At 46.0% G+C, this 24,861-nt stretch overlaps 1 protein-coding gene across 1 annotated transcript in view; it reads right to left on the reverse strand.

Annotated features, from left to right (window-relative positions):
* The window catches only part of Ppm1h (protein phosphatase, Mg2+/Mn2+ dependent 1H), a 268,305-nt gene that overhangs the window by 85,309 nt on the left and 158,135 nt on the right, over positions 1-24,861 (reverse strand). Inside the window, exon 5 of the mRNA XM_028786548.1 lies at positions 6,706-6,790. Coding sequence (XP_028642381.1) covers positions 6,706-6,790 — 85 coding nt within the window. The remainder of the gene's footprint in view (positions 1-6,705; positions 6,791-24,861) is intronic.

Here is a 24,861-nt window from a genome sequence, read left to right on the forward strand (position 1 = left end):
CCCCCTCTCTGCCTCTGCCACCCTCCTGGCTCCCCTCCCACGCCCTGAATAAACTCTATTCTATGCTATACCATCCTGTAGCTGGTCCCTTAGGGGGAAGAGATGCCTTGGCATGAGCCCGCTGAGACAACCCCTTCCATCATTGGTCCCCTTTCCTTCAAAAGGCGTGCACCACCACTGCCTGGCTCATATGTAATCTTATGAGACAGAGTTAAACTGCCAAGGACGTTGGAATTACTATGGTGTCCTCCACGCTCCCCAAATTCATACTCTCAGCTACGGCACAATCTGAGAGAGAAGACTCTGTTACAGCATCATCATCATCATCAGCAGCAGCAGCAACCACCACCACCACCATCCCCCAACAAGGTCACTAGTTCGAATCACCTTCCGTCAAGTTGAAGTGGGACACCTGCCATTTTCATTCAGAAGCATCCTTGAACTTCCCATTGGAGCCTCCTGTCTTTAAAGCAGGTCCAGGCTTAAGGAATATATTTATGACAATAACTCTTGAGCATGAAAGGTCTCAGCAAACTCAGAGGCACGATGCGAGTCACTGAGAGCCTTCCCACGCCCAGCACCAGAGAGATGTCAGGCACATGGGAGCAGGCTGGAGAAGGGATGGTTGTAAGATACCACAGCCATCCCAGAGGATGCTGTACTGCGCGCATCAAGTGCGTATCTGAAGCTCACTCTCATCTTGCCTGCACATTGCCCTCGATGAAGAACAGCCGCAGACACGGGACTCTCCGAGCACAGGAGCGCGTTATTTGGAGGTTTGTTGAGAGCAGCGCATCTTGATGTGATCAAATCGGGAGTGTTTATAAAGATGTCTGGGCAGAATGAAGGGGGCGGGGCTTATGGAGGGGGCGGGGCTTCTCGCTCATACCTCTGGGGTACTGAGGTCTCCTGAGGGTGATTCGGTTTTAGTTGCCACTGGAAGCAGAGGCTGGATGATTTTCTGCAGGCCACAAAGCACTCGATTCTGCTGAGAAACATCCAGCAGCCAGACCCCTCACCTAGCTCCGCTTTGACTCTCTCAGAACACAGTTAGTCCCACAGACTCCCTTAAGTGTTTACTTCAGTCACATTGAAGACCAACCCACAAACAAAGGAAAGCCCCCTTCAAACCCTATAAACGCGCTATTGAAGAAGCAGGCTCATCCGTGCCCGTAGGGTCACGAGGTCTCCCTGGCGGCTGGGTTAAGAACACAGGGCCTCTGATCTCTTCATCATACGCATGCCATGTTTTGTGTGAGCACGTCAAGTCCACGAGCCTGCTCTATTAGTCACCTCACCAGAGAGCCTGTGAAACAAAGTCCATGTTACTCAAGGGCCGTGAGAAGAGCCCCTGAGGTCACGATGCAAGACGGAACAGAATTCACATGCCTGTCACATTCATCAAGCGGATCTTGCGATCTGCTTCCAGCTCCGTAATCCCCAAGCATCCGGGCTGTACATACCAAGAGCATTCCTCTCCACTGCGCCTCACAAAGGCTGGTGCACAAAGGGCTCTGACCACCATCCCCACTCCTCACAACTCATTATCCGTTTCTCCAAGCCAGACAGCCTTGAGACTGCAGAGAGCTACTCAAAATGAGTAGCTAAGGGCCCTCGACGTCCTGATAATTCCATCATAAATATTTATCCTCCACACAATATGAACATAAAATTAGATTGGTCCTAAGAACGAGGAAGGTGCTTGATTTTCCATCGCAGGGCGAGACCACGTGAGGGAAAGGAAATTCCAACTATCCTTGCCCCAACCATTCGTAATGAGATCGGGCGAATGGATGTTCAAAAAAATCAGAAGCATGCGCAATTAAAACTATAAGGTGATTCACGGTACAGATGGTCCCTGGCTCACAATGGCAGGACGTAATAATTTTTTTTGACTCTATGATAGCATAAATCACATCCATACTGTTAGCATTTAGTCTAGACTCCGCCCCACTGTTACCTGGCAACGGCCAGGTATGCCTGATTCACTATAAAAGGGGCTGCTTGTCCCTCCTCTCTCTCTCTTGCTCTCTCTCTCTCTCTCTCTCTCTCTCTCTCTCTCTCTCTCTCTCTCTCTCTTTCTGCCCCCTCTTTCTCTGTCTTTACTATCCTCCAAACTCCCCTCCCTATGCCCTGAATAAACTCTATTCTATACTACTATACTATACCATCCTGAGGCTGGTTGCCTCAGCATGGGCCCTGGGAAGCACCCCTTTCCCCCACACCTGACTACACATCCCCCAAACATTCCATCTCTCCTTATTTTATTTTTTATAAAACACAACACATAAACAGTTCCAGATTTTACTTTCACTAGCACAGGCAAAACAATGGAGACACTCTTTATCATGTTCTGAAACACACTGTTGGTGACTTTTCCTGACCTTTATTTCATTTATTTATTTTTTTTTGAGACAGGGTCTGACTCTGTAGCCCAGGCTGGCCTCCATCTAGCAGAGATTCTCCTTCCTCTGGGTCCAGAGTGCTGGGATTACAGATGTGCCTTGCCATAGTAAGCTGTCAAGGTATACTGTATATGTCCTGGGCATGTTGGAGTTGGCAAGGCATCGCTACAATGTTTGGAAGATTAGACATATTGGTTACATTTTAACTTAGATCTGTTCGGCTGCGGTGGGTTTGTAAGTGTGCATCGCTGCACTGAAAGCTGAGAAGCTGAAGAATGTTGATGCTTTCCACAGCCAAAGGGTCGCTCCTCATTTCTATTTCAGAACAGGTCATGAGAGAGGACCGAGTTTGCGCAGCTCATGATTGGGTGAGGCTAAGAGAAGTCTACGCCACGCTCGGATGATCTTCCTCTCATACTCGATAATATTTTCAAGACTTTACATATCAACCTCCTAGTTCTAAAAAAAAAATATTTTAACATATGGACTTCATGTTACGTTATAAATATTTTAACCTCAAATGCTTGCTATAAACAGTTATTCTGCACCATTATTATGCCTGGAGCAGGTCATTTCAGAGCACATATTCCTATACTTGAAAGGATAACAGGCTGGGCCAACAGGGTGCTTATGTTCTCCTCATGTCTTGGTTGGGGGGGAGTTTTAGTTATAAACTAAATAAGTCTATCTGCTTTGGGTGTATGAGTTAAGAAGATGGTGCTCTTTTCTTTTATAAATTGAGTGTCAGGCCCAGTTTTTTGGACCCATAGAATCCTCCCCTATTGGTCAAGACAGACTCCAAAATATCCCTTTATCTCAGAAACTCAGAGGTGGGTGCTAACTGAAGCAGAGGAAAATGGCTCTCAGGTCAGTAGGACTTTGCTTTAGAATGAATTTTCATACACCTTCAGATTTCATAAATTGGAGCGTGTGTGCGTGCACAGTTACAGCTTAAAGATAGGGCAGAGAGGCTTTCAAGAATATCTTTGTCATAGAAGCCTCCCCCCTCCGCCCCCCAATGCCTATCTATGAAGCAGGATGAGAGCCTTCACTAAACACTGAAACTTCTAGGGCCTTTATCCCAGACTTCACAGCCTCTGGCTTGTGACAGAGACATCTCTGTTGTTTATAAGCCAGCTACTTGATGGCATTTTGTTTTAACAGCCCCGACAGACTAGGATATATCTGAAGAAACAAGACTTGGATTTATCAAACAGGAGCTAAATGAGTACTGGAGAACACAAAAGAACCTGCATATCATTTTGTTTAATCCCTGCAAAGTCTTTGGAGGTTTTTCTATCCCCACAATTGATAATTTGCTCATCAATGGCTTGCCTGGTGGAACTCATAGAGTCACATGCATATTATCCTTAGCGTCCCCAAAGAACTTCAGCTCTTCCTGTCCTCCCTCAAAATTGACCCTCCATGTTTCATTTTTTTAATAAAGAAAATACATTATTTAAAAATGTAAAAGCGTATGAAATTAACTTTTTACTGTTTGTTGCTTCCGTAAGAGTTGGACTTCAGTGGAGGATGTCGAGGGACAGAGATGCTAAGAGTGGAGTGAAGGCAGAGGACACAAATACCTCATTGCCCTGCTGCCATCTGCATGGAGGACATGGGGAAGGCTCTGACTCCAGCTGACCCAGCATTCCTTCATGCACACCCAACAAGCCAGTGCAGTGCCAGCGGCTGGGCTGAGTACTGCAATCGGGTGACTAAGTAAGAGCCTTGCCTTCTAGAACTCAATTTGGAGAGGAAGCTAGAGATCTGAAAACAAGCAAACAAACAAACAAACAAAAAACAAACAAAAAACCCCAAACAAACAAACAACCCAGTATGTATAATATCCTGAAAGCCACACTGCAGGCCACCAAGTACTGCTGTACCAGCACTGGGGGTTGACTCTCTGGGAAGATTAGAGGACACTTCCCAGAAGTGTCTCTTGTGTCAGCATCAGAAAGGATGAGGGAGAATTCTTCTGGCAGACAGGAAGAGCTGTCTAAACAGAGGACATTTCCAAAGAAATATAGGTCAGTGAGTCGGTGGTGTGAGCTGACAAGCCAGATGCTAGCGATCTGGCTGAAGCATGGTGGGAGGTGAGGGAGTGGGGGATGAGTGGGGGTGTTAGTGGTAGTAGCAAAAGGGAGACTGGTATTGCAAAGGCAGGCGGGGGATCTGAGTCTGCCGGTGGGTCTGGCTACATTCTTTACATGGTAGGCAGCTCAAAAAAAAAAAAAAAAAAAAGCTTTAGGTAGGTGACAAGGTCATTTTCATGACCTTGGGTGACAGAGAAAGCCATATGGGCAAGCCGTTGTAAACTTTACTGGGAATGACCTTTGTATCTCAGAGGATCTTGGTGGCCCTCCTGTCTAGTGTTACCTTTCACACGGGACAAAACAAGGTCTAGAAAGGTCAGAAGACCTGCACAAAGCCAGGGGACAGCAGAACCGGGACTGAAGGCAAGCCTCCTGAAACTCAGGCTCCACCTCAGGCTCCACTGGTAGCTTCAAGAACATTCTACCTCAGACACCAGAAAGCAGCATTAGAAATCAGGATTACAACTCTTGTCGAGGGGCTCTAATGGCTGCTTGATGGGATTTAGAACTACTTGGAGACAAACCAATGGGCATGTTGGTGAGGGGCTTTGTAGATTAGGCTGGCTGAAGTGGGAAGACCTTCTCTCATTGACGGACAAACTACAGTGTGGACAGTGACCCAAGCACTAACGTTCAACTCTTTCTGCTTCTCGACTGTGGATGTACGGTGACCAGCTGCCTCAAGTCCTCACCCTGGTGACTTCCCACCATGATCGAAACGTGAGCCAAGGTAAGTCCTTGCTTCATCAAGTTTGTTTTGTTGGACTATTTTGGTATATTTAACAACATGATAAGCAATTTCTACACAGGCAGGGGTGTAGAGGGAAGTTTGAGGCTAGCCTGGGCTGTCTCGTCAACCAATCAAACACAACACAAACTGGGGAAAAGACTAGTTTGAGATTTCTGATATCACATACTAGTTGCCAGGTAACTAGTCATGATGATGTTGTTAAACTTTTTGTTTGTTGGTTGATTGGTTGGTTGGTTGGTTTTTCGAGACAGGTGAGACAAGGGTTCTCTGTGTATCCCTGGCTGTCCTAGATCTCACTCTGTAGACTAGGCTGGCCTCAAATGCAGAGATCCACCTGTCTCTGCCTCCTAAGTGCTGAGATTAAAGGCATGAGTCATTACCACTTGTCATACTGTGGAGTTACAACTTATTATTCTCACTGGGGAATTGAGGGTAAGTCCAGGGCTACTTTCTAAATCAACCAAAGGAATTTCATCAGTGTGGGGAAGTGGCCAGCAGTAAAGGCACCTGCCACCTCTCTGGATAAGCTGACTTCAGACTCTGGTACTCATACTGGAGGAAAAAAACTGACTCTCACAAGTTGTCCTCTGAGACAGACAGACAGACAGACACACACACACACACACACACACACACACATGCTCAATAAACAACCGCAACTACCTACATTGCCGAGACACACAGGTAAGAACTTGTGAATAGGTGGGCAGGACGGACCAGTCCATTTGTAGAGCTGGAGTAAAACTACTGGCATTTTACTACCTTGATGGAAATCCTGTCAGGAAACTATTTTCTTCATAGACCCTACACTCACTGGGCTACTGCCCAGAGACTTTAGCCTCCCCAGTAGCTTAGGATGGCTCCCAAGTTACTTTTATCTGAGACCCTATGTCTAACACCTTTCCTCTGGAGTTTGAGGGCAGGGAAAAGAGTTTTAGTTTGCTTTTCATAAAACGTCGATTTTTAAGGGGGAGCTCAGGTCTCCAATCCCTTTTATTACTTCACCCCCAAGAGGATCGTCTACAGAGAGAATTTATTTTCTGTGTAGAAACAGGTTTTTTTTGACACCTGCACGGTCCCCAAGGATCTTGAGCCTTTCCTGTTTGAGTGTGTAGTTGTGGCCCGTCATAGAGGAAGAGGCGCCTTCTGGTAACGTGATTGACATTGAGACCCGCACGTGCTCAACCGAGTTGCTGGATGAGGGAGGAGTCTGCACATGCGCACTGACCCAGTGGAGGAAGCGGAGCCACTGTGCCGTTGGCTGCCGATGGGGGAAAGCTAGCCAGCCGCAATAATAAATTCATGGAGGTGGAGTGTGTCATCACACACAGAGCCAGGATGTCGTTTGTTTGGTGGGGCTGCTCTCATGTCATAGCAATGTGTTCCTCTCACATTGCTCTGACACTGTCCCCACCACCATTAACCCCTGCTAGACCCACATGACTCTTACCAGGTACTGAAGTCTCTGGCGCTCCGTCTCAGGGGTGAATTCGGAAGACATGGGGATGATTTCTCCATTTCTGATGATTATGGCCCTGGAATGGAAAAAAAAATGCACCATTAGCAACTAAACTCATAATGACTCTGTGACAACCACTGACAGTCCACTCAGCACGTCCTCTCCTACCCGTGCCTGGGAGGATGACATCTAACATCCCTGGATCCCTCGACGTGTTGCGGGCATCTCTGTTCTATGGTACTGAGGTCTTGAGTTAGCACAGAATATTTCCCTCTTTTGCCACTACCTGGACCCATTGTCTTAATTCCCTGGCAACAAGCATCAAACTCCACATATACTATATGTTCACGGGCTAAATAAACAAATGAATAAACAAACCAACATTGCAACAGTTCCCATTCTGACTCAAGGCTGTCCAGATGAACCTTCTGCAAGCACAGTAATGTTCTCTGCACAGTCCGAGATGACTGCCCTCAGCCACGTGTGCATACTGACCATTTGCTTTGTGGCTAACCTGCAGTCAGAGAACTACATTTATAGGGGTGTTTAGCCTAAAGGAGTCTGAGGTGGTTTGTATCTGACGTACTTGGGCAGTGCAAATCTAGACTCTTGGGACTTCAAGGATCAGTGAACAGTGGCACTAGCCTCACCCAGGAACATGGAAGAAAATGCAGAGTCTCGGGTTTTACTCTAGGCTTCCTACCAGCACTGTCACTGTAAGTAGATTCCCAAGCATGTTAGAAGCTGGACACTTCTGGCCTAGACTACGTTTCTAAGCTTATAAGCTGGGGTCGAGAAACAGCCATCCTTACCATTTTAAGGCTCATAAACCTCATACATTCCGAAATACCTGCCCAAGAGTTCCTGCCCTCTTAGCACCACGGAGAATAGAGTTCCCCAAGCTGGTGCCTACAGAGAGGCTGCAGGGTCGACAGCCATGAGGGACCTTTCCTGGCTCTCCCCCAGGAACTGCTTCTTGTCCTTGGTGCTCAGACCTTTCACTGCTATAGGGACTGACCTCAGGGCCTCATACACAGCAGGCAAGCATTCTGTCACCGAGACATAATCCCAACTCCCTGAAGTGGTACCTGACATCCGACAGCCCCTTTCCAGTGGTTGGTGGTGGCAGAAGGTGGCCATATCTATGACAAATGGAAGTGGCTTGGGGAAATGACATTTTGTACTAACCCTTGCAGCTCCCTGGCACTGGGGCCTGAGACCTCAGACCTAATAAACCTCTCAGCTTGTTTTATATCCTAGTATGGAAGACTGAACTGAGGACCTTGTGTATGCCAGGTAAATACCTCACTGCTGAACGATGTCCCCAGATTTCCCGACATTCATGCTTTTTGAGTGGAGATCTAGGAATCAGTAAAAAGTCTTCCCTGAGCTCTGAGGGGCACCTTGCAGACTCTGTACCAGCATGACCTCGGAGAGTCACCCTCCTTCTTGGAAACAACTCCCCCTGAGTGGCTTTATTGGTTGTAGCCCCATCTTTGACTCCTGGCCATCTGTGTCCCGTTGGCTCCCATCCTAGGAACCAGTGAAGGTGAACAGGTTGGGACCATAAAAATATTGGAGCCTTTAGAGACTTTTTGGCTATGGAAACAGGAAAGGTTAGGGAAGCTCATTCTGGGAAGACACCCCTTGCCGTGATGTTCCTTACCTCCTCTCTTATTGCCTAAAATGTGATAAAGATTTCTTCTTAGGAAAAAAAAAACTTGTGAACTTTTGTAAGCACAGCCATCTGCCCGACCACTCACAAATCACTGTACATTACTGCATACCTTCTTTATCTCAATTATCAGTGGGGAAGAGCTATTAGAACGAGCAAGGGGTCTGACAGATGATGTTGGAATTTGGAGAACATTAAACAGGCAAGCGGGCCAGGAAGCCTAGCTTAAGACCTTATCTCAATGCAGAAGCCTAGCTTAAGACCTTATCTCAATGCAGAAGGCAGAGCCCGAACTCCTGGAGGCTGGAATGGAAGCTGCTATGTGACACATTCCCCAGTGTCCTTTCCCCAAATGTTGCTTAATTTTGCTATTCTATCTTTCTTTTTTACCTGAGCCCCCAGATTTTATCTTATTGTGTCCCAAGAGCCAGATACACTAGAACGGAGGAAAAGACAGAGAGCAAAGGATGGGATAGGTTGGGGTGTCAGGCTCTCCAAAGAGGAAGATCTAAGTGCCATTTGGTGTTGTGCCCCTAACCCCTGTCCTGGAGGAGCCTGTGTGGCCTCCCAGACATTGGACTCAGGCCCTAAGGATATCAGGAGGTCAAGGTCTAGTGTAGGCTTCTCACCTCTGTGCATGTCACATAGCAGACACCCTGTCAATGTTTTTTTAATAAGACAGCAGGTAAGAGAAGTCCCAGGGGAGTTTCTTCGGACAACGAGGAAGAGAGAGAGAGCAAAACGAAGAGGTATGGCTTGTTCAGGAAAGCATTAACAGACTTGGCGTCACAGGTAAGAGAGTCCTCGGACTGGAACATGGTCAGTTCCTGCTCTCATCTTCTCTTGCTATGGCTGGTCTGCCCACACACACCACCTCAGCACTCTCCCAATATCACTGTTTCTAACTCAGGATTGTCAACTTCTCTCTCCACTGACAGTATCTGCCACGGTATAAAACCACACTTAAAAGAGTGTGCTGAGCCATGCAGTGGTGGCACACGCCTTTAATCCCAGCACTTGGGAGGCAGAGACAGGTGGATTTCTGGGTTCGAGGCCAGCCTGGTCTACAGGGTGAGTTCCAGGACAGCCCGGGCTACACAGAGAAACCCTGTCTCGAAAAACCAAAAAAAAAAAAAGCATGTACTGAAAGCCCCCCAAAATGAACTCAAAGCCAACTCAACACTCTGCTAGTCCAGAGCCCACCAGAGACTGTCTTCTTCTACTGAGCTGTAGTACATTAGCAGCAACATGCACTCAATGTCTCCACTTCCTCTCTGCCCACTGGTCTCTCCAACAGTGCTGAATTCACGTCTTGTCTCCCTCTTCACTCGGCTGTTGCCAACACGGTGCATAGCGGTGGCTCTCAAAAACTGGGTCATGACATCCACGAGGGTCACACATCAGATATCCTGCCTATCAGATACTTACATGACGATTCACACCAGTAGCAAGTCACAGTTATGAAGTAGCAATGGAATCATGTTATGGTCGGGGGTCGTCACAGCATGAGGGACCGTACTAACAGGTTATAGCATTAGGAAAATTGAGAACCACTGATCTACAGGATATGCCATTGCTCTGAATACCCTGGTAGCATCGGAACCCAACCCCGGTTCTTAGAACCGCCTCCTGCTAGTTTCTCACATCTCTCCTCTAGTGCTTAGAGATGACTCTTCACCCACAGGCTATCTCCTTTCCTCGCTCTTTACCAAAAGCTTGGCTAGGCTCTTCTCTTTCATGTCCTTTTCGCCTGTGACTCATCCTGAGTCAGAAGATATCACAATTACAACCAAGGACTTGGGTATCTTCCATGCTAGCCTGTAGTTCCTATAACCATGCTGGATGTAGCCGACATCATAATCCCAGCACTGCACACAGCGTCAGGTGATTATAGGTGGAACTGTTTTTATGATTTCAGAATGCAGTGCAAAATATAGTCACTGGACTCCTTGTTTAAAAATTCAGAACTCGAGGCTGGGAAGATGGCTCAATCAGTAAAGTGCGCACCACGGAGGCTTGGTCTCAGCAACCATGTAAGATAGCCAGCACTACAGTGAGAATTTGTCACCTCAAAGCGGACAAGAGGTGGGGACAAGAAGATCCTAGGGGCTCACTTGGCAGCCAAACTGTTGAGTTCCAGGTTCAGCATAAGACCCTATCTTAAAAAAAAAAAAAAAGGTGGAGAGGCTGGACCTAGGTTTGAGTCCTTGTACCCATATGGAGATGCACAGAGGTCTGTAACTCCAGTTACAGAGGACCTGACATCCTCTTCTGGGCGCCTTGCACACTTTAAACACGTGCTATGCAGAGCTACCTGCAGGGAAAGCATCCGTATATGTAAAGTAAACATAAAGGAACAACAACAAAAAGAAAGGAAGGCGGCTGAGAAAGGTACCTGACACACGTGCACATACACATACCAACATGTGTGTACAAACACATACAGAATTGGAAACTTCAAGCAGGTGGGATCAGGGCACTAAAACAAATATTACCACAAAACAGATGTCATCCTTCCGATAGTGGGGTTTTGCAATGACTACCAGTTCACATGCCCATGAAGATGGCCCTGACAGTATAGCCTTGACATCTGCTGAATGATTATGTGACATTGGTGTGTACTGAGATTTCAGCTTGTCTTTGTAGCCAGCCTGCCTCTGTTGGGCTTCAGTCTTGAAACAGCTACCAGTTCCACCCCCTTCTTACCCATGAGTACAAGTGGACTTTTAAAAAAATTAACAAAGTAAATATGTACGTTTATGAGATATGATCATTAATATCAGTAAATACTGAAGATTACAGGTTAACTGGCAGATCTACCAGCTTTACCACCTATCCCTTCTTTGGGATAGGAACACTGACAATCCCACCTCACCCCTCTCTTCAAGGTCTATGTAGTCATGCTTGTACTGGAACTTGGTATATAGAACTGGAACCAGGCTGATAGGAACTCATAGAGGTCCACTTGCCTCTGTGTCCTCGGTGCTAGGATTAAAAGGTGTGTGCCTTCATGCCAGGCTGACTCACGGTCATTTCTACTAGAGGTCTGAGTATGCAATGTCCTGAAGCATGTGTATCCTGCTATATTACAAGACATCAGAGCAGACTCCTGTCTGGTTTCCTCCATGTACCCCTCATCCTCTACCTTTCCCCATCCTTCCCAGCCTCTGCTACCTCTACCTACTTCATTGTTTTGGTATTAATTTTGGGTTCTACAAGAATAAGACAGAGGGGCTGGAGTGATGACTCAGGGGTTAAGGGCACTGACTGCTCTTCCAGAGGTCCTGAGTTCAATTCCCAGCAACCATAAGGTGGCTCACAACCATCTGTAATGGGATCCGATGCCCTCTTCTAGTGTGTGTCTGAAGACAGCTACAGGGTACTCATAAAGAAGAATAAGACTGAACACGTACAAATAGTTGGTATGTATGTGTGTGTGCTCATGCACACACAAGCACATGCATGTGTAAGGTCTTGCTGTGTAGCCCAGGTAGACTTACAGCTTATGATCCTCCTGCCTTGGTCTCTCAAGTGCTGGGAGCACAGGCGCACGTCACCACACCTGGCTCACAAGGCAGTTTTAAAGCATCGCTGTTGACGTGTGATGTCCCCTCCTTTTCCTGGCATTTCCTTTTTCTTCCACCATCTGGTTCCTGCCTCTATTTCTGGAGTTTACCTTGCTCTTTCTGTTCTCTCATATCTCTCAATGGCCCACGTATGCCAAAGTCGACTCAGAATGCCTCCCACCGTCCTCCTGGGCTACCTTCAGGCTTCCTCTGTGACCCCGGAGGATCCCACGCCTAGCTGTTCCGCAGCCCTTAGCAGTCCCGGATGTATTCGCTGGCTTCAGTGATGTTTCTAAGTACACACTGAGAATATTTTCCAGGTAGAGCTTGGTCACTTTCTCTTAGTGTCCAGTGTCAAGTATGTGACAGATAGGACACAGCCGTCTACTAAGAGACAAGCAACTATATAGCTAGAGGGTGATGTGGACTTGGGTAGAAGTATCCAGACACAAAGCCCTAACCAACTGTTTTCTTTGGATGGCCATCACTAATTGTGCATAGTCTGAGCTGTGAAATGGGCAAGCAGGTGAAGTGGCTTTCCGCCGACTCCATTCCTGGGACTGACTCTTGAAAACTGTCCCACGCGCTACAGGCCTGCACCCCTCCCTACGCTGTGCATGCGTGCACACAAAGTAGATAAAAATGTAACAGACAGTTATAAAGTCTACGTCTTTCCGATGGTTTTACAAGGTGACAGACCTACAAGGATATCATTGCTGAGATCTCACTTGAAGGGTGAAGGGGAGTGAGGCAGGACTGTCTTCTCATGGGGCAGAGGAAGGAGAGAGCACAAGGCCAGCAGCGACTTCTCACGTGTACATTTGTAAGTTCCAAACGCCCGTGAGTACCTGCATTCCTCCCAGTGTAACTCTGCCAGGCCTTGCCCACTGCTTCCTGGAGTAGACAAGCAAAACCAAACTCCACTAAATTCACAAGTCCTCCCTTCTGTCTGAACTACGACATTCTTCCTTTACGAGCCACCCGTAGATTAAAGCGTTTGGCTGCCAACCTGTCCAGTCCTTGCATTGCGGTGCCCCTGCCTATGTAACTATGTAACTCGTGTCCTCCCTTTAATCAATCTCTCTCTCTCTCTCTCTCTCTCTCTCTCTCTCTCTCTCTCTCTCTCTCTCGTCCTCTGATTTTGGGACTAATAGTCCAGACTGGGTGCGAAGACCGGCAGATCTCACCCTCATCAATCAGTAAAGCAGAGGACGCCGGTATCGATGCTATATTCTCTAGTCACAAACCCTGCACTTTGATATCGTCTTTATTATTTTATGAGATGATTTCCTTAAAATCGAAACGGAACAAAAGCTGAAGGAGCAATGAGGGTCAAGGAGCATGGGGTGTCTGTTGTATTGTTCCTTTTAGAGCAGAGATTCTCAACCTGTGCATCTCGACACCTCTGGGGGCTGAATGGCCCTCTCACAGGGGTTGCATATCAGATATCATGCATATCAGATATTAACATCAAGGTTCATAGCACTAGCAAAATTACGGATATGAAGTAGTATCAAAATAATTTTTACGGTCGGGGGTCACCTCATGAAGAACTGCATTAAAGGGTTGCAGCTTTTGGATGTCGAGAACTGCTGATCTAGAGCCTCAAGCCTAGACCTTTATTTACTGATGTGGTCAGATTTTAGGTGGTATTCCATCTACCTATTCCAGTTAGTGGAATTAAGTAAGAAACTTCTAGAGATTACTCTTCCCTCTACAGAAAGAATGGTCCTTAAAGATGTTCCCCATGTTAAGGTCAGCCTGTTATTCACAGACACAGCTGAAATCTGTTTTTGCTGCGGTGTAGAGATTATTTACGGCTCGCTGAATGACCAGGCTTAACAGTGAGTTTTTACGAGTCAGCTGGATAGTGGTTTAGATACCCTCCCCTCCCAAATATCAGGCATACGAGAGGATGAAGGTGATTTACTCCAGAGGGAATTTTGAGTTCAGAGAACAGGTTCTAGAAAGTGCTGCGTCTTCAATCTTCCAAGGTTATATTTCAGAATGAAAAATATCTACTTTTTACTGCTTTTATGAGTGAAAATATTTAGGGAGTCGAAAGGGAACAGGAAAGGGATCTGGGACACTCCTTTCAAACAGTCATTTGATTTTATGATTTCTCATAGGGAGATCTCACTGTCAGCGCTGATAAATCTCACATCTGTGTGACTGTGACATACGTCCTCAGAGTGGGACTGACCAAAGCCCCAGAAGGCCCTTGATAAACCAGCAAAAGAAAAGAAAGACAAGACAAAATAAGCCCCAAGGAAAGTGGATCAGGACACATCCATAGTAGAAATTTAAGCACTGGATAAACACATGAAAAGACTGAGCACCCAAGAGGCTGGGAAAATGCATATTAAAATCAAAGGAATGTTGGAAACAAGTAAACATCAGTATTATACAGTCATTCTCAATGGGGTAAAAACAGTTATTCTCATAATTAATGGAAATAGTTATGTATCTAAAAAAAACACTAAAATTACAGCTATACATTCGACACTTTAGCCAGCTCACTTTGGGGAATATAGCCTAAAAAAATTCAAAGACGGTGCACAGGATGCACTGAGCAGAGAACTCAATACACTGACGTTAGCTACTTCTTGCGGCCAAGACTGGAAACAGCGTGAATGTCAGAAGAGGAACTGCTGAACACATTGGTTTGGACACGGTCATTAAAAAAAAAAAAAAAAAAAAAAAAAACAGAATGAAGTATATGTTTTCTGAATCAGAGGCAGTTTTGACAAAGTAAGCAAGAAAAGCAAGTTGCTGAGAAATATATGTATACTCATGTCTGGTGACGGCAGAAAGTATGTACACATTTCTCCCTGTAGAGAGTGTAACTTCAGGCTTAAGCCTCATGTGGGATCCTTCAGGACCAGCCACAGGCAACGGTGGGGGCTTGGCCTGCAGGCTGTCCTTGTCAAGCCTCTGCCAGAGTCAGAGCACAGTGATCTCTGAGCACTTTGGTCACGAACCTGCTCCTAAATCTCTGCACTCTGAACTCGATGGACCTGTGAGACATCTCTGTACCAGTTCTGTAATTTACCACTTCCAGTCCTCTGGCTTCCAGCTTACCCCAGCCCCTGTTGAGTAAAGTGTCAGGAGGTTCTGAGCACCTCCCGCTAGTGGCCAGCACTCTGTCCAATCAGCCAGCAGACCCTCTACTGGTCCTAGCCTGGGCATCACCCAATGGGGGACCATGAGTCAGTTAAGCTCTGTTCTTTCCTCTCACCTATAAGACTTTAACTGGTGAGCAAAGTCGTGATGATGACAGTGTCCTCTGGCATATAATTATGTTTGGGTGAGCTGTGGGAGAGGAACGGATATGGGGAACATGGTTAATCGTACTTTACATATTAGACTGTAACCGGGAGCGTGTTCCTCTTGTAAACTCAAGAGAAGTTTCTGTTTAGATTTGACTTCCTATCACTCTGTCTTCATATTTAGTCTTCCTACAAAGTTGTCAGTCTTTAGGATCTGGGTGCTGTAAGCGCCAGGCCACAGGGTCTGTCTAACGTCCACCCACCCGCTTCAAATTCCTTGGCATTTAGGCACAGATGAGAAAGTATTTATCAAGAGCCATTAACTGAGAGGCTAGAGGCCAAACTTTGTTATAAAAATATGAACTGGTCAAGCCTGCAAGTGTCTGTACTTTTCTCTATCGCTGTGTTTTAGGAGAGGACCTCTCAAGAGTGGGTTCAGAACTGGCAACTGTGCTTAAACAAACAAACAAACAAACAAGCAAACAGAGCAAGGAAAAACTAGTATAAAAAGAAAGTCTGAAAGATTAACTGGTTTGCTTATGACTGGTTCTCAGCCTCAGCCAAGAGGCGTTCTACAGTCATGACAGCCCAGCCTGAGGGATCTATCCTGGGCTGAGTCAAATTCCTTCTGGGGCTCTAAAGGCACTGGGAACACATATCCATGACTTATCCAGTGGTCACAGAGCAGTTTCTTTGGTAATGCTAATACAGCAAAATAAAAGAAAGCCACCTTTCTACTCAGTTACTGCTACTCCTTGCCCCTGGGGCACCTCTACTGCTAAGGGCCAGGAAGAGGAGGTCTGGGAGAGTCTCATTGGGAGGTTCCAAATGGCAAGTTATACTTTCATCACTTAGAAGATATTTCCCTTGCTCCAGGGCAAGCAGAACTCGTGTGTACAGTTGGCCTTCTGTGTTGTAGCCACAGTTTCTGTTTCCACAGATCCAGTGAGTTGTGGATGGGAGATATTCTGATGGGGGAAATGTGTCTGAACTGTACACATACAGACTTTGTTCTTGCCACTGTTCCTGGGACAACACAGCACAGCAACTGTTTATATAGCGTTATTTATAATAGCAGATATTATAAATAGTATAGGGATTTAAAGTTTACCGAGGGTGTGCACAGGATTACACATGAGGCGCTTGGCTGTGCTCAGATTTGGATATCTTGTGGGGAGTGACGTAGGGACCATCCCAGTGGACATTGAGGGGTGACTCTAAGCTGGGTATATGCGAAGTGTCACCAATAGGAGAGCTGCCCCTCACCTCCTAGGGTGCTATGGGGTTTGAAGACTGGTTCCCTTCTAAACTTCAATGAGAAGTTGCCTTGATCAGTTGCAGATCTCCTAACAAACTTCAGAAAGAACAAAGCCTCCAGAATCAAGGAAGCCCTAGCAAGGTGAGCATTCACAGAAAGGAGAGGCTGGGAGAACTGAGCGGGGCAGATGCAGGAGTCTTCTGAAGGGTTTTCTGAAGGCTGAGGAAGCCAAGCAGCTGTGTCATGCTTGCTTTCAGAGCACATTCCAGAGTGTGTCCCTCCTAGCCCCTCAAGTTAAGACTCATACATCGCCTTACTCCCAGCTTACAATCAAATGATTCTACAAATCAAGTGTGGCATGCAACACTTACTAAGTATACTGCTTGTCAGCTTCAAAACAAGGCTGTTTGTGTGTGTGCATGTATGTATACATGCATGTGTATATGTGTGTGCATGCTTACATGTACGTCCATGTATGTGTACGTATGAGTGTATGCATGTGTATGTATGAATGCATACATGTATATATGTGTGTGCTCATGCATGTGTATGAGTGTGTGCATGTGAATTGTGTGCGTGTACATGTGACCAACTTAGAAGTCGTTTCGCTATAGAGAAGGTATGGGAAAGGAGTCTAAAATGCCCAGGTTGTTGATCTAAGGAGCAGGTACTGGTGTCTAAGATTCCAGTTTCCACAGAGCAAGAAGCATTAGAGCCCTCCAAGCAAGACAAAGGGCAAGGAAGGATCAGTTCGTATCTGAAGTTACAATTTAAACCAAACTGCTTTGGTTTGTCATACCCGGGTTCCTCCTCTGACCATGGGGGTTGCCAGGTAGCAAAGCCAAATGTCATGAGACTGGGGTCTGAAGGAATCCCGATAGGACGGACGCTCACTGCCTGCCACTGAACATTGTTAAGCATCCAGCCATGAACCTGCATCGTGAGCCTACCTATGTGTACTTAAATGTGTGTCGATATAACTGTTGGTGGAAGGTTCTACTGCACGCAGCCACCTCCCCCATCCCCACCTGCACCTTTTGTTACGGTGGTGGTGAGTACTGGGGTTTGAATGTAGAGTCTCATGTGTGCTAGGCAAGAGCTCTACCAGTAAGCTACATTTCAGCCCATTTTACATTTTTAAAAAAATGTGTCTTGAGACAGGGTCTTGCTAAGTTACCCAGGCTGGCCTTGCACTTACTCTGTAACCCAAGCTGTCATTCAACTTACAATCCTCCTGCCTCAGCCTCCTGGGTAGCTGGGATGACAGTCTGTACCACAAGGCCTGGATTGTAAATTCTGACAGGTCACATAGAAAGTTGCAATGCATTTAGATATCAAAGCAACAGATGACAGGCTAGGGACAAAGGCAAACAGTTGGGTCTTCTTCGGGCTCAAGAAATTCAGGGTTTGGGGGGAAACTCGTGTATGTCTGAGTGACCGAGGCTGTGTGCTGGAGAGGAGATGACCTTGGCTTGGGGAACAGAATTTCTCGATCTTCTTCCGTGTCTAAGTAGGAGTCTTGGTGTCTTTGTCTCAAAAGGAAGGGATGGGGTTTGGGGACTCTCAGGTGCTTCTTCATTTTAAACTGCAGCTCTCTGGGAAGGAAACCTGATACAAGTTGGGTAGGGAGATGCCTGTGGAGTACTTCAGTCCTTACTTTTCAGGAGGTGGAAACCACCACCATTTAGATTCTAATAAATACAACCAAATTCAGAAGCCACCCTTTGAGCCTCCCTTAAGTCAAAAGGAACAAGGAATCCCTTACTGAGCCAGGCCCCAGATATAATGTCACCATTGTCACCTGTCCCCTCAGAAGGCAGAGCCACATATGGAAGGCTTCGGTGACTCTGTTAAGAGTATTGTATTCATGGGATAGCCTGGTTCCATTACACACTTTCCAACCGAAAGTGATTTGCAACGCAACATTAAACCGGACGTTTCCAGAACGAAGGCGAAAAAGCCAGTACCGGGCTGCAGAGAGAAACCATTTAGAAAACCCTCTTTGACAGTGTATATCAATCCCAAGGCAGGACAGGAGGGCATCCATTCTGTCCTGAAGCACCAGACCTTGCCCTAGTGCGGCAGAAGCGGCCGTCTCTTTGCAAGCATTAGAGATTTGTTGCTGGGAAGAGAAAGCAGGGCAGCTGACGGGGTTGCCCCTGCCAGAGGACAGCCAGGCTGCACACGCTAATTAGCGGTGCCAGAAATAGCTAAAGGAAAAGGCCACCATCCCAGGAGCTCAGAACTGGTTTGGGTGTATTCCTAGCCATTCTGTTTTCAGAATGGCTACTGGGGGAGTGTGCAAATACGATGACTTATTTATATATATATATATATAAAACAACCCTCAAAACACACAAGTTCCTTAGCAAACATGCCCCTAAGAAATGGACAAGAGGAACATTTTTGCAGCAGCAAAGATAGGTGGGCCAGTCATAGGGGAATAACTGAGACCATGTTCCCTTTTTTTCCACAAACCACCCAGCTTGTATCTGGTACCACCCAGAATAATTTCTCAATGTCACCATTCAGCTGCTTTGTACAAACATTTTGCTATGGCAGCAACATGCAAATCCAATGCACTGGCACAAAATTTTCCAGATCGGGGCAAAGGCAAAAAGCCTTATGACATTAAAGTTTTCATGGTGCTTACTATTGGAAAAACAGTCAAAGGCTCCAACTGTATATTAACGTTTGGAGTAGTTTGTTATGTTTCAGTCCACAGAATCTACCTGGTGAAATATATATTTCAGTAGGCTTTTGTATACTCACAAGATTGAATGACTCTCACTATTTTTCAATTTCTAGGACACGTTTTCTTGCCTCAAAAGAGTCATTCTTTGCGGGAGTTAGAAATCGCTCTTCATTTTCCTTCTCTCTAACTCTGCTAACCACTAATCCACTTTCTGTCTCCGTGGATTGATGATTTCAGGACATAAAATATAGACGGACTCGCATATGTGGTTTTTATTAATAGTTCCAGTCACCATGCATATGTTCTCAAGGTTCATAGGAATTACAGCATGCACCCCAGCTTTCTTCCTCCTCACAGCTGGGTAAATAGCAATCATAAGACTATGCCATATTGTGCTTAACCATTTATTATTTGAGAGACATTTGGGTCCTTCCCTGGTCCCTCCCTTTCTTTTTGCTCCTGTGAATGGTGGGGCTATGAACATGTGCACTGGAGACTCTGTGGGAACATGTATGAGTGTGTACTGGAGTCTCTGTAGGAACATGTATGAACACATGTACTTGATTCTTCGATGGTTCTCATGCATCTATGCCTACAGGTTAACAGCTGAGGCATAGGGTAACCCTAAATTTAACCTTCTGAAGAGTCACCCATCAGGTTTGTAAAAGGGGGTGTGCATTTTACATTCCTAACTGGTGGGTTTTCTCATATAGGACTACAGAGGTCAAATCAAATTTACTTCTGAAAATCAGACAGTGGTTTCTCACTTGGCACTGTTTTAAAGCCCCTATTCTAGAAAAGGCCTGACTATATGCTTAGATTTCAGTGCATACATGGATCATTTAAATGTTTTATTTCCCATGTTTCATAGGGTACAGATTTTTTTCCCATGTATAGGGTTGATGCCTAATTCACAGTTCTGTTCCCTGCCATAAATGTGCCCAACCACTTCTCCAGTTTCAAAGTCAGTATATTTTTCTCCTCATAGCCAGTAGTCAGAACTCTGTCTGTCTGTCTGTCTCTGTCTTCTCCCTCACTATCTCCTTCCCCCTGCCCCCACCTTGATTCCAGTTTATCTGCTCCCCTCAACCTATGGTTACAAACAGCACACTGTGAATGTGTCAAGGCAGGTATGCCATGCAGAATCTGAAGCAATACCTTCAGTGATACTCTGCATGAGCCGCACCCTTGTTAGATACGGTTCCGTTTCTGGCCCCTTTACTTTAAAAAACGCAGAGCAATGGAAGCGACTGGGCAGAACCCCAAGAAGAGAAATAAACAGTCCCAGGGGTGGAAAATAGATCTTCCAAGGGTCATTAAAGCAACGGTGGCTCTTTTGCCTGAGGTATGTAACACAATGCTGTCTGGATCACATTCTCTGTGACACGCCTGAAATGGTTTTGTTCACAGAGGAAAGTGGGTGACCACTTCTCCATGCTCAGAGGGAGACAGACAAGAGGGAATGCTACTTAAATCACTCTGGTAAGACTCTGCGGTGGGAAACGGGAGATGGATTTCTTGGTCTTCACATTGCACACCTGACAGAAGCCATGGGTGTTCATCCCAGTCGTTCCTCAGAAGGACAGGGAGGAGTTCATTCATCAAGAATCTCAGGGCATCTCTCAATGTTACTTTTTTGTGATACTATAAATCCGGAATTGTAGTGGCTACTTGAAGGCAAAGCTAGATCCGTCTGGCCTAAAAAATCCTGACAGCAAACAGAGCATTCTCTTTACTACAGGAAGCCCCAGTTGAAGATAAAACATACACTCCACCTAGCATGGCAAGTGTCACCCACAGCCAGGCTGCACTATCCAGACGTTGATGCCAGCTAGACCTGCAGGGGATCCCTCTGGTGTTCTGCCTACTGCAGTTACCCCACCACCACCACTTCCCATCCCCCACTCCAGGCAAGTCCCAAGGAAGCATCACTCACTCACTGAACATGAGCCATTCAATTGGGTTTGGACTGGCTGGGGTGGAGTTGAAAGCCATCAGGGATTAGCCTCTAAAGATGACTTCAGACCATGAGCTATACTGGGAACATAGGTTAGCCACTCTCACATTGAATTCCAGCTTACCCGACCCCTGTACCCACTTGATGATGGACAACACCTCTCTCTTTGAACTAAATGAGTAGATATGTAAAACAAAACAAAACAACAGCAGCAACAACAACAAAATACCAAACTTCCAATGTTGCTTTTAGAGTGATGCTGAACAAAGCTTTAAAAGAAATTCATTTGTAAAAGTCAAACAGAACAATCGATTACCTTAAATTTTATTGATTTGTACACAATGGTAACTGGGATCTTAACTATATGAAAGAAAAGACAGACAGTATTTAGTGGCCCTGCTTAGACTTTAATGATGACACAGTATGATGTTCTGTGCTGTTACCTCCATTCATGTGTTGAGATCACCCATAAGTCCAAAGATGGGTGATCTAGAGGGGGAGAATGGGACCTTCTTGTTTTCCTTAATCAACAGCTTTAAAAAAATCAGCTTTAGTATTAATAATAGCGTCAGTGTCTTCAGGATTTTTCCAAGCATATCTGTAATTTTAAATTTTATTTTAAGCGACAGATATAAAATGTCCTCATGTCAAATCCCCTTTCTCTGTCACATTTCTCTCCATAATTTATTTACTCAAGGGTTCTTGAAGACGCCTAATTGGAAATGAACTGAAACAGGTCTGGGAAACAAAAATCTCTAAGAGACAACATATGCATCTTCCCTTCTCAATGTGGGAAGTAAATAAGAAAAAGGCCCAGGACGTGTTAGCTTTCAGCTGGGAGATGGTGTCATTCACCACAGGGGCAAGGAGGGCTGGCCAGGCTGGAGGGGGAACCGTGGATTCTAGGCATGTGTTACTCAGGGCATGAGGCTGAAGCCAGGTGGAAGGGCTAGCGGATGCACAGTTGGCGAGGTGGAACTGAGGCCCAGGAATGAGGTCAAGGCTAGGAAAAGATTTGGGAGTAGTTATGTCTACGTGGCGAACAGAGCTGAGGGTTTACAGCTGGGTATGGGGTGCATGCCTTTAATCCCAGCACTTGGGAGGCAGAGGGAGGTGAGCCTGAAGCCGGGCTGGTCTGTATGACAAGTTCTGGGAAACCAGAGTTATGTAGACAGACAGACAAACAGACTCTGCTTCAAAAGCAAAAAGAAAACAAGAAAGGAAGAAAATGGGGAAGGAAGGAGGGAAAAAAAAAAAAAGAAAGAAGCCACTACCGCCATCTTGGGTTTTACTATCTGGAACCTTGTCTCCGACTGCTAAAGCCCCGTGGGATGAGAAGACCAGGGTTGGTCCCCTTTGGGAACAGGATCTCCCAGGCTGTCCCTCTGTCTTATTGTCTTTTCTGAGATGTGTAAGTAGTGATGAAGGAATCCGAGACTAGGGATGGGGCTGCCCAGGATAAGCCAGGCCATCTCTCCCTACTCCTCTTTCACTTCCACCGTTCTGTCTAGTCTTGAGTTTGTCAGGTAAGAGGGCGTGGGTGTATGGAACACCTGCTGCCTGGCTGCGCTGTACTCGCTGGAAGCTTGGGAGGTTTTTATTACCCATTTCCTGTGTGTTCGCTATTTCTCTGGAACAATTCCTTGTCACTAGGATTAGAGGAAAAGAAGCAAACGGGCTATTCTAGTCCTATACCCTGGATCTGATTTCAATTTAGATAAAAGGTACTGACAGGTCCTAGTCTGGCTCCCTGTGACAGACTCCTGCACTGGGGTTTAATGAATGAAATTATCACTTATAGAATGTGCTCCTCTGCCCATTCCAGCCATGATTTTCCCTGTTCTACTTTTTAGCTTAGCAGACGGGACCCAGAACACATTTGAAAATTAGATTTTCCGTATCTCAACCTCACAGATCTTTGTATTCCCTCCTTGACCTTCCAGAAGCCAGGCTAAGTTTCCACTCATCTCTGCAGAAGGTTTTTGCCCGACTGTCTTCCTAGTGGGAAGGTTTCACACACAGGAACGTCTTTGACATTTACAAGTGGGGAAAAAAAATACGTTCTAGGCAATACATTTTTCCCATGTGCAAACACTCAGAGTGCTAGTGTGGGTCTGTCTGAAGACCCCGTTACTTCTAACAAGAAACTGGCCAAGGATACAGTGATATCGTCCTAACAAAAATGCTCACGAGGTAAAGCCAGAATAGATCTGTCCTTACAGGCACAGCACAGATGACACAGATGACCTTCTTCAGTCGCATCTGAAGAGTTGACGTGACTGGAGAGAAGAGACTAATCAGATGCTGGAGAGAGGAGGTGTGAGGCTGGGGGATGACAACGAAGAGCTATTTTATCTCCTACCCTTTCTGTCAGAAGGAGGGTGGGCGCAAACGGCTAGAAGTCAAGCTGAGGCCCGGGACAGGTGAAAACAGTACAGAGAAAGAATATGCCCCAATTAAAGGACAAAATCTCTTGGCTTCTGCAGATGACCACTTGGGGATCCAAAAACCCCCAGAAAGAGGGCTGTCATTGTGCTGTGAGGGATTTAAGAGAATGACAGGGACATGATGTGCCCAGAGATGATAGGCGGGCAAGCCACATCCAGCTCTCCATAAAGACAACAAAGTATACAAGCTATGGAGGGCGGGCTTGACACGCATCTGGAAGAACAGTCAGTGTAGATCATGAAGCACAGGCTTCATGCTGTTAGGAAAACCTGCATCACTGAGGTCTGTGTGGTCCTCGGAGACACCAAGCCCTGTCCTCCCAATCCCTTCCCTCCAATGCTTTCTTCTCACCCAGAGCAAGAGAAATGCTACAGGCACAGTCTGAACTTTAGAAACCAACTAAATCTTTCAGGATCCTTGGCTGGCAATGAAGAGCGAGAACCAGGATAACTAAAAAATCAAGCGGATTTAAAAATGGCTGAGTCGGTCACAACACTAAAGCCTTTGGATGCTTGAGAGGACTGTGATCTGGTTCTGTGGCAAGGTTGTTCCTGGAAGTACAGGAGGCTTGGAAACTGTCTTTTTTGGAATGGTGGGCATGAGTTATTTTGGTCCTGAGGGGTTTGGGTTTGACCTGGAAAAAAAACACAAGAACAGGGCTTGGGACAGAGAACCCATAGCAAGGTCTACCTGCTGGAAAGTAGGGGTGTTTACTTGAGAGACCAGATAGCCTGGAGAGGGTCATGATGGGTGCCTTTTGATGACAGAAAGACTGTCAGGTGGAAGAGGGGGTTCTCATGTTTTGTGGCAAGAATGTGTTTCTTTTCTTGATTGTATTTTAAAAACTGTGTGCAAAGGATATATACGTCCTGCATTAACAATAAGGTGGCTTTTAAATAGAGAAATGTTTTATGAAATACACTTATGAATATAAATATAGGAAACAAATTCCCAAGAGGGTGTACTCATCTATAAATGAGGGGTTCACACTAGGCAATAGTGAGTCAGCTGAGCTGGCACGGACAGCTCAGATAACAGAAAAAGGAAGGAAGGAAAGGGAGTGGGCAGCGAGATCTCAGTGGGACTAACAGGATACTGCTGGGGAGAAGGCAATGGTAGTGTGGGAGTGAAGATGTTGGGTACCTGGCTGCACTGTAGCTCAGAGGTGGACTGTCTGGCTGGTATGAACAAAGATCTGGTTCCACCTCTAGCTCTGCAAATTGAAATAAAACACACACACACACACACACACACACACACACACACACACACACACACA

The sequence above is a fragment of the Grammomys surdaster genome, unplaced genomic scaffold, assembly GCF_004785775.1.
Source record: "Grammomys surdaster isolate TR1022 unplaced genomic scaffold, NIH_TR_1.0 125548, whole genome shotgun sequence".
In the NCBI taxonomy this organism is placed as follows: domain Eukaryota; kingdom Metazoa; phylum Chordata; class Mammalia; order Rodentia; family Muridae; genus Grammomys; species Grammomys surdaster.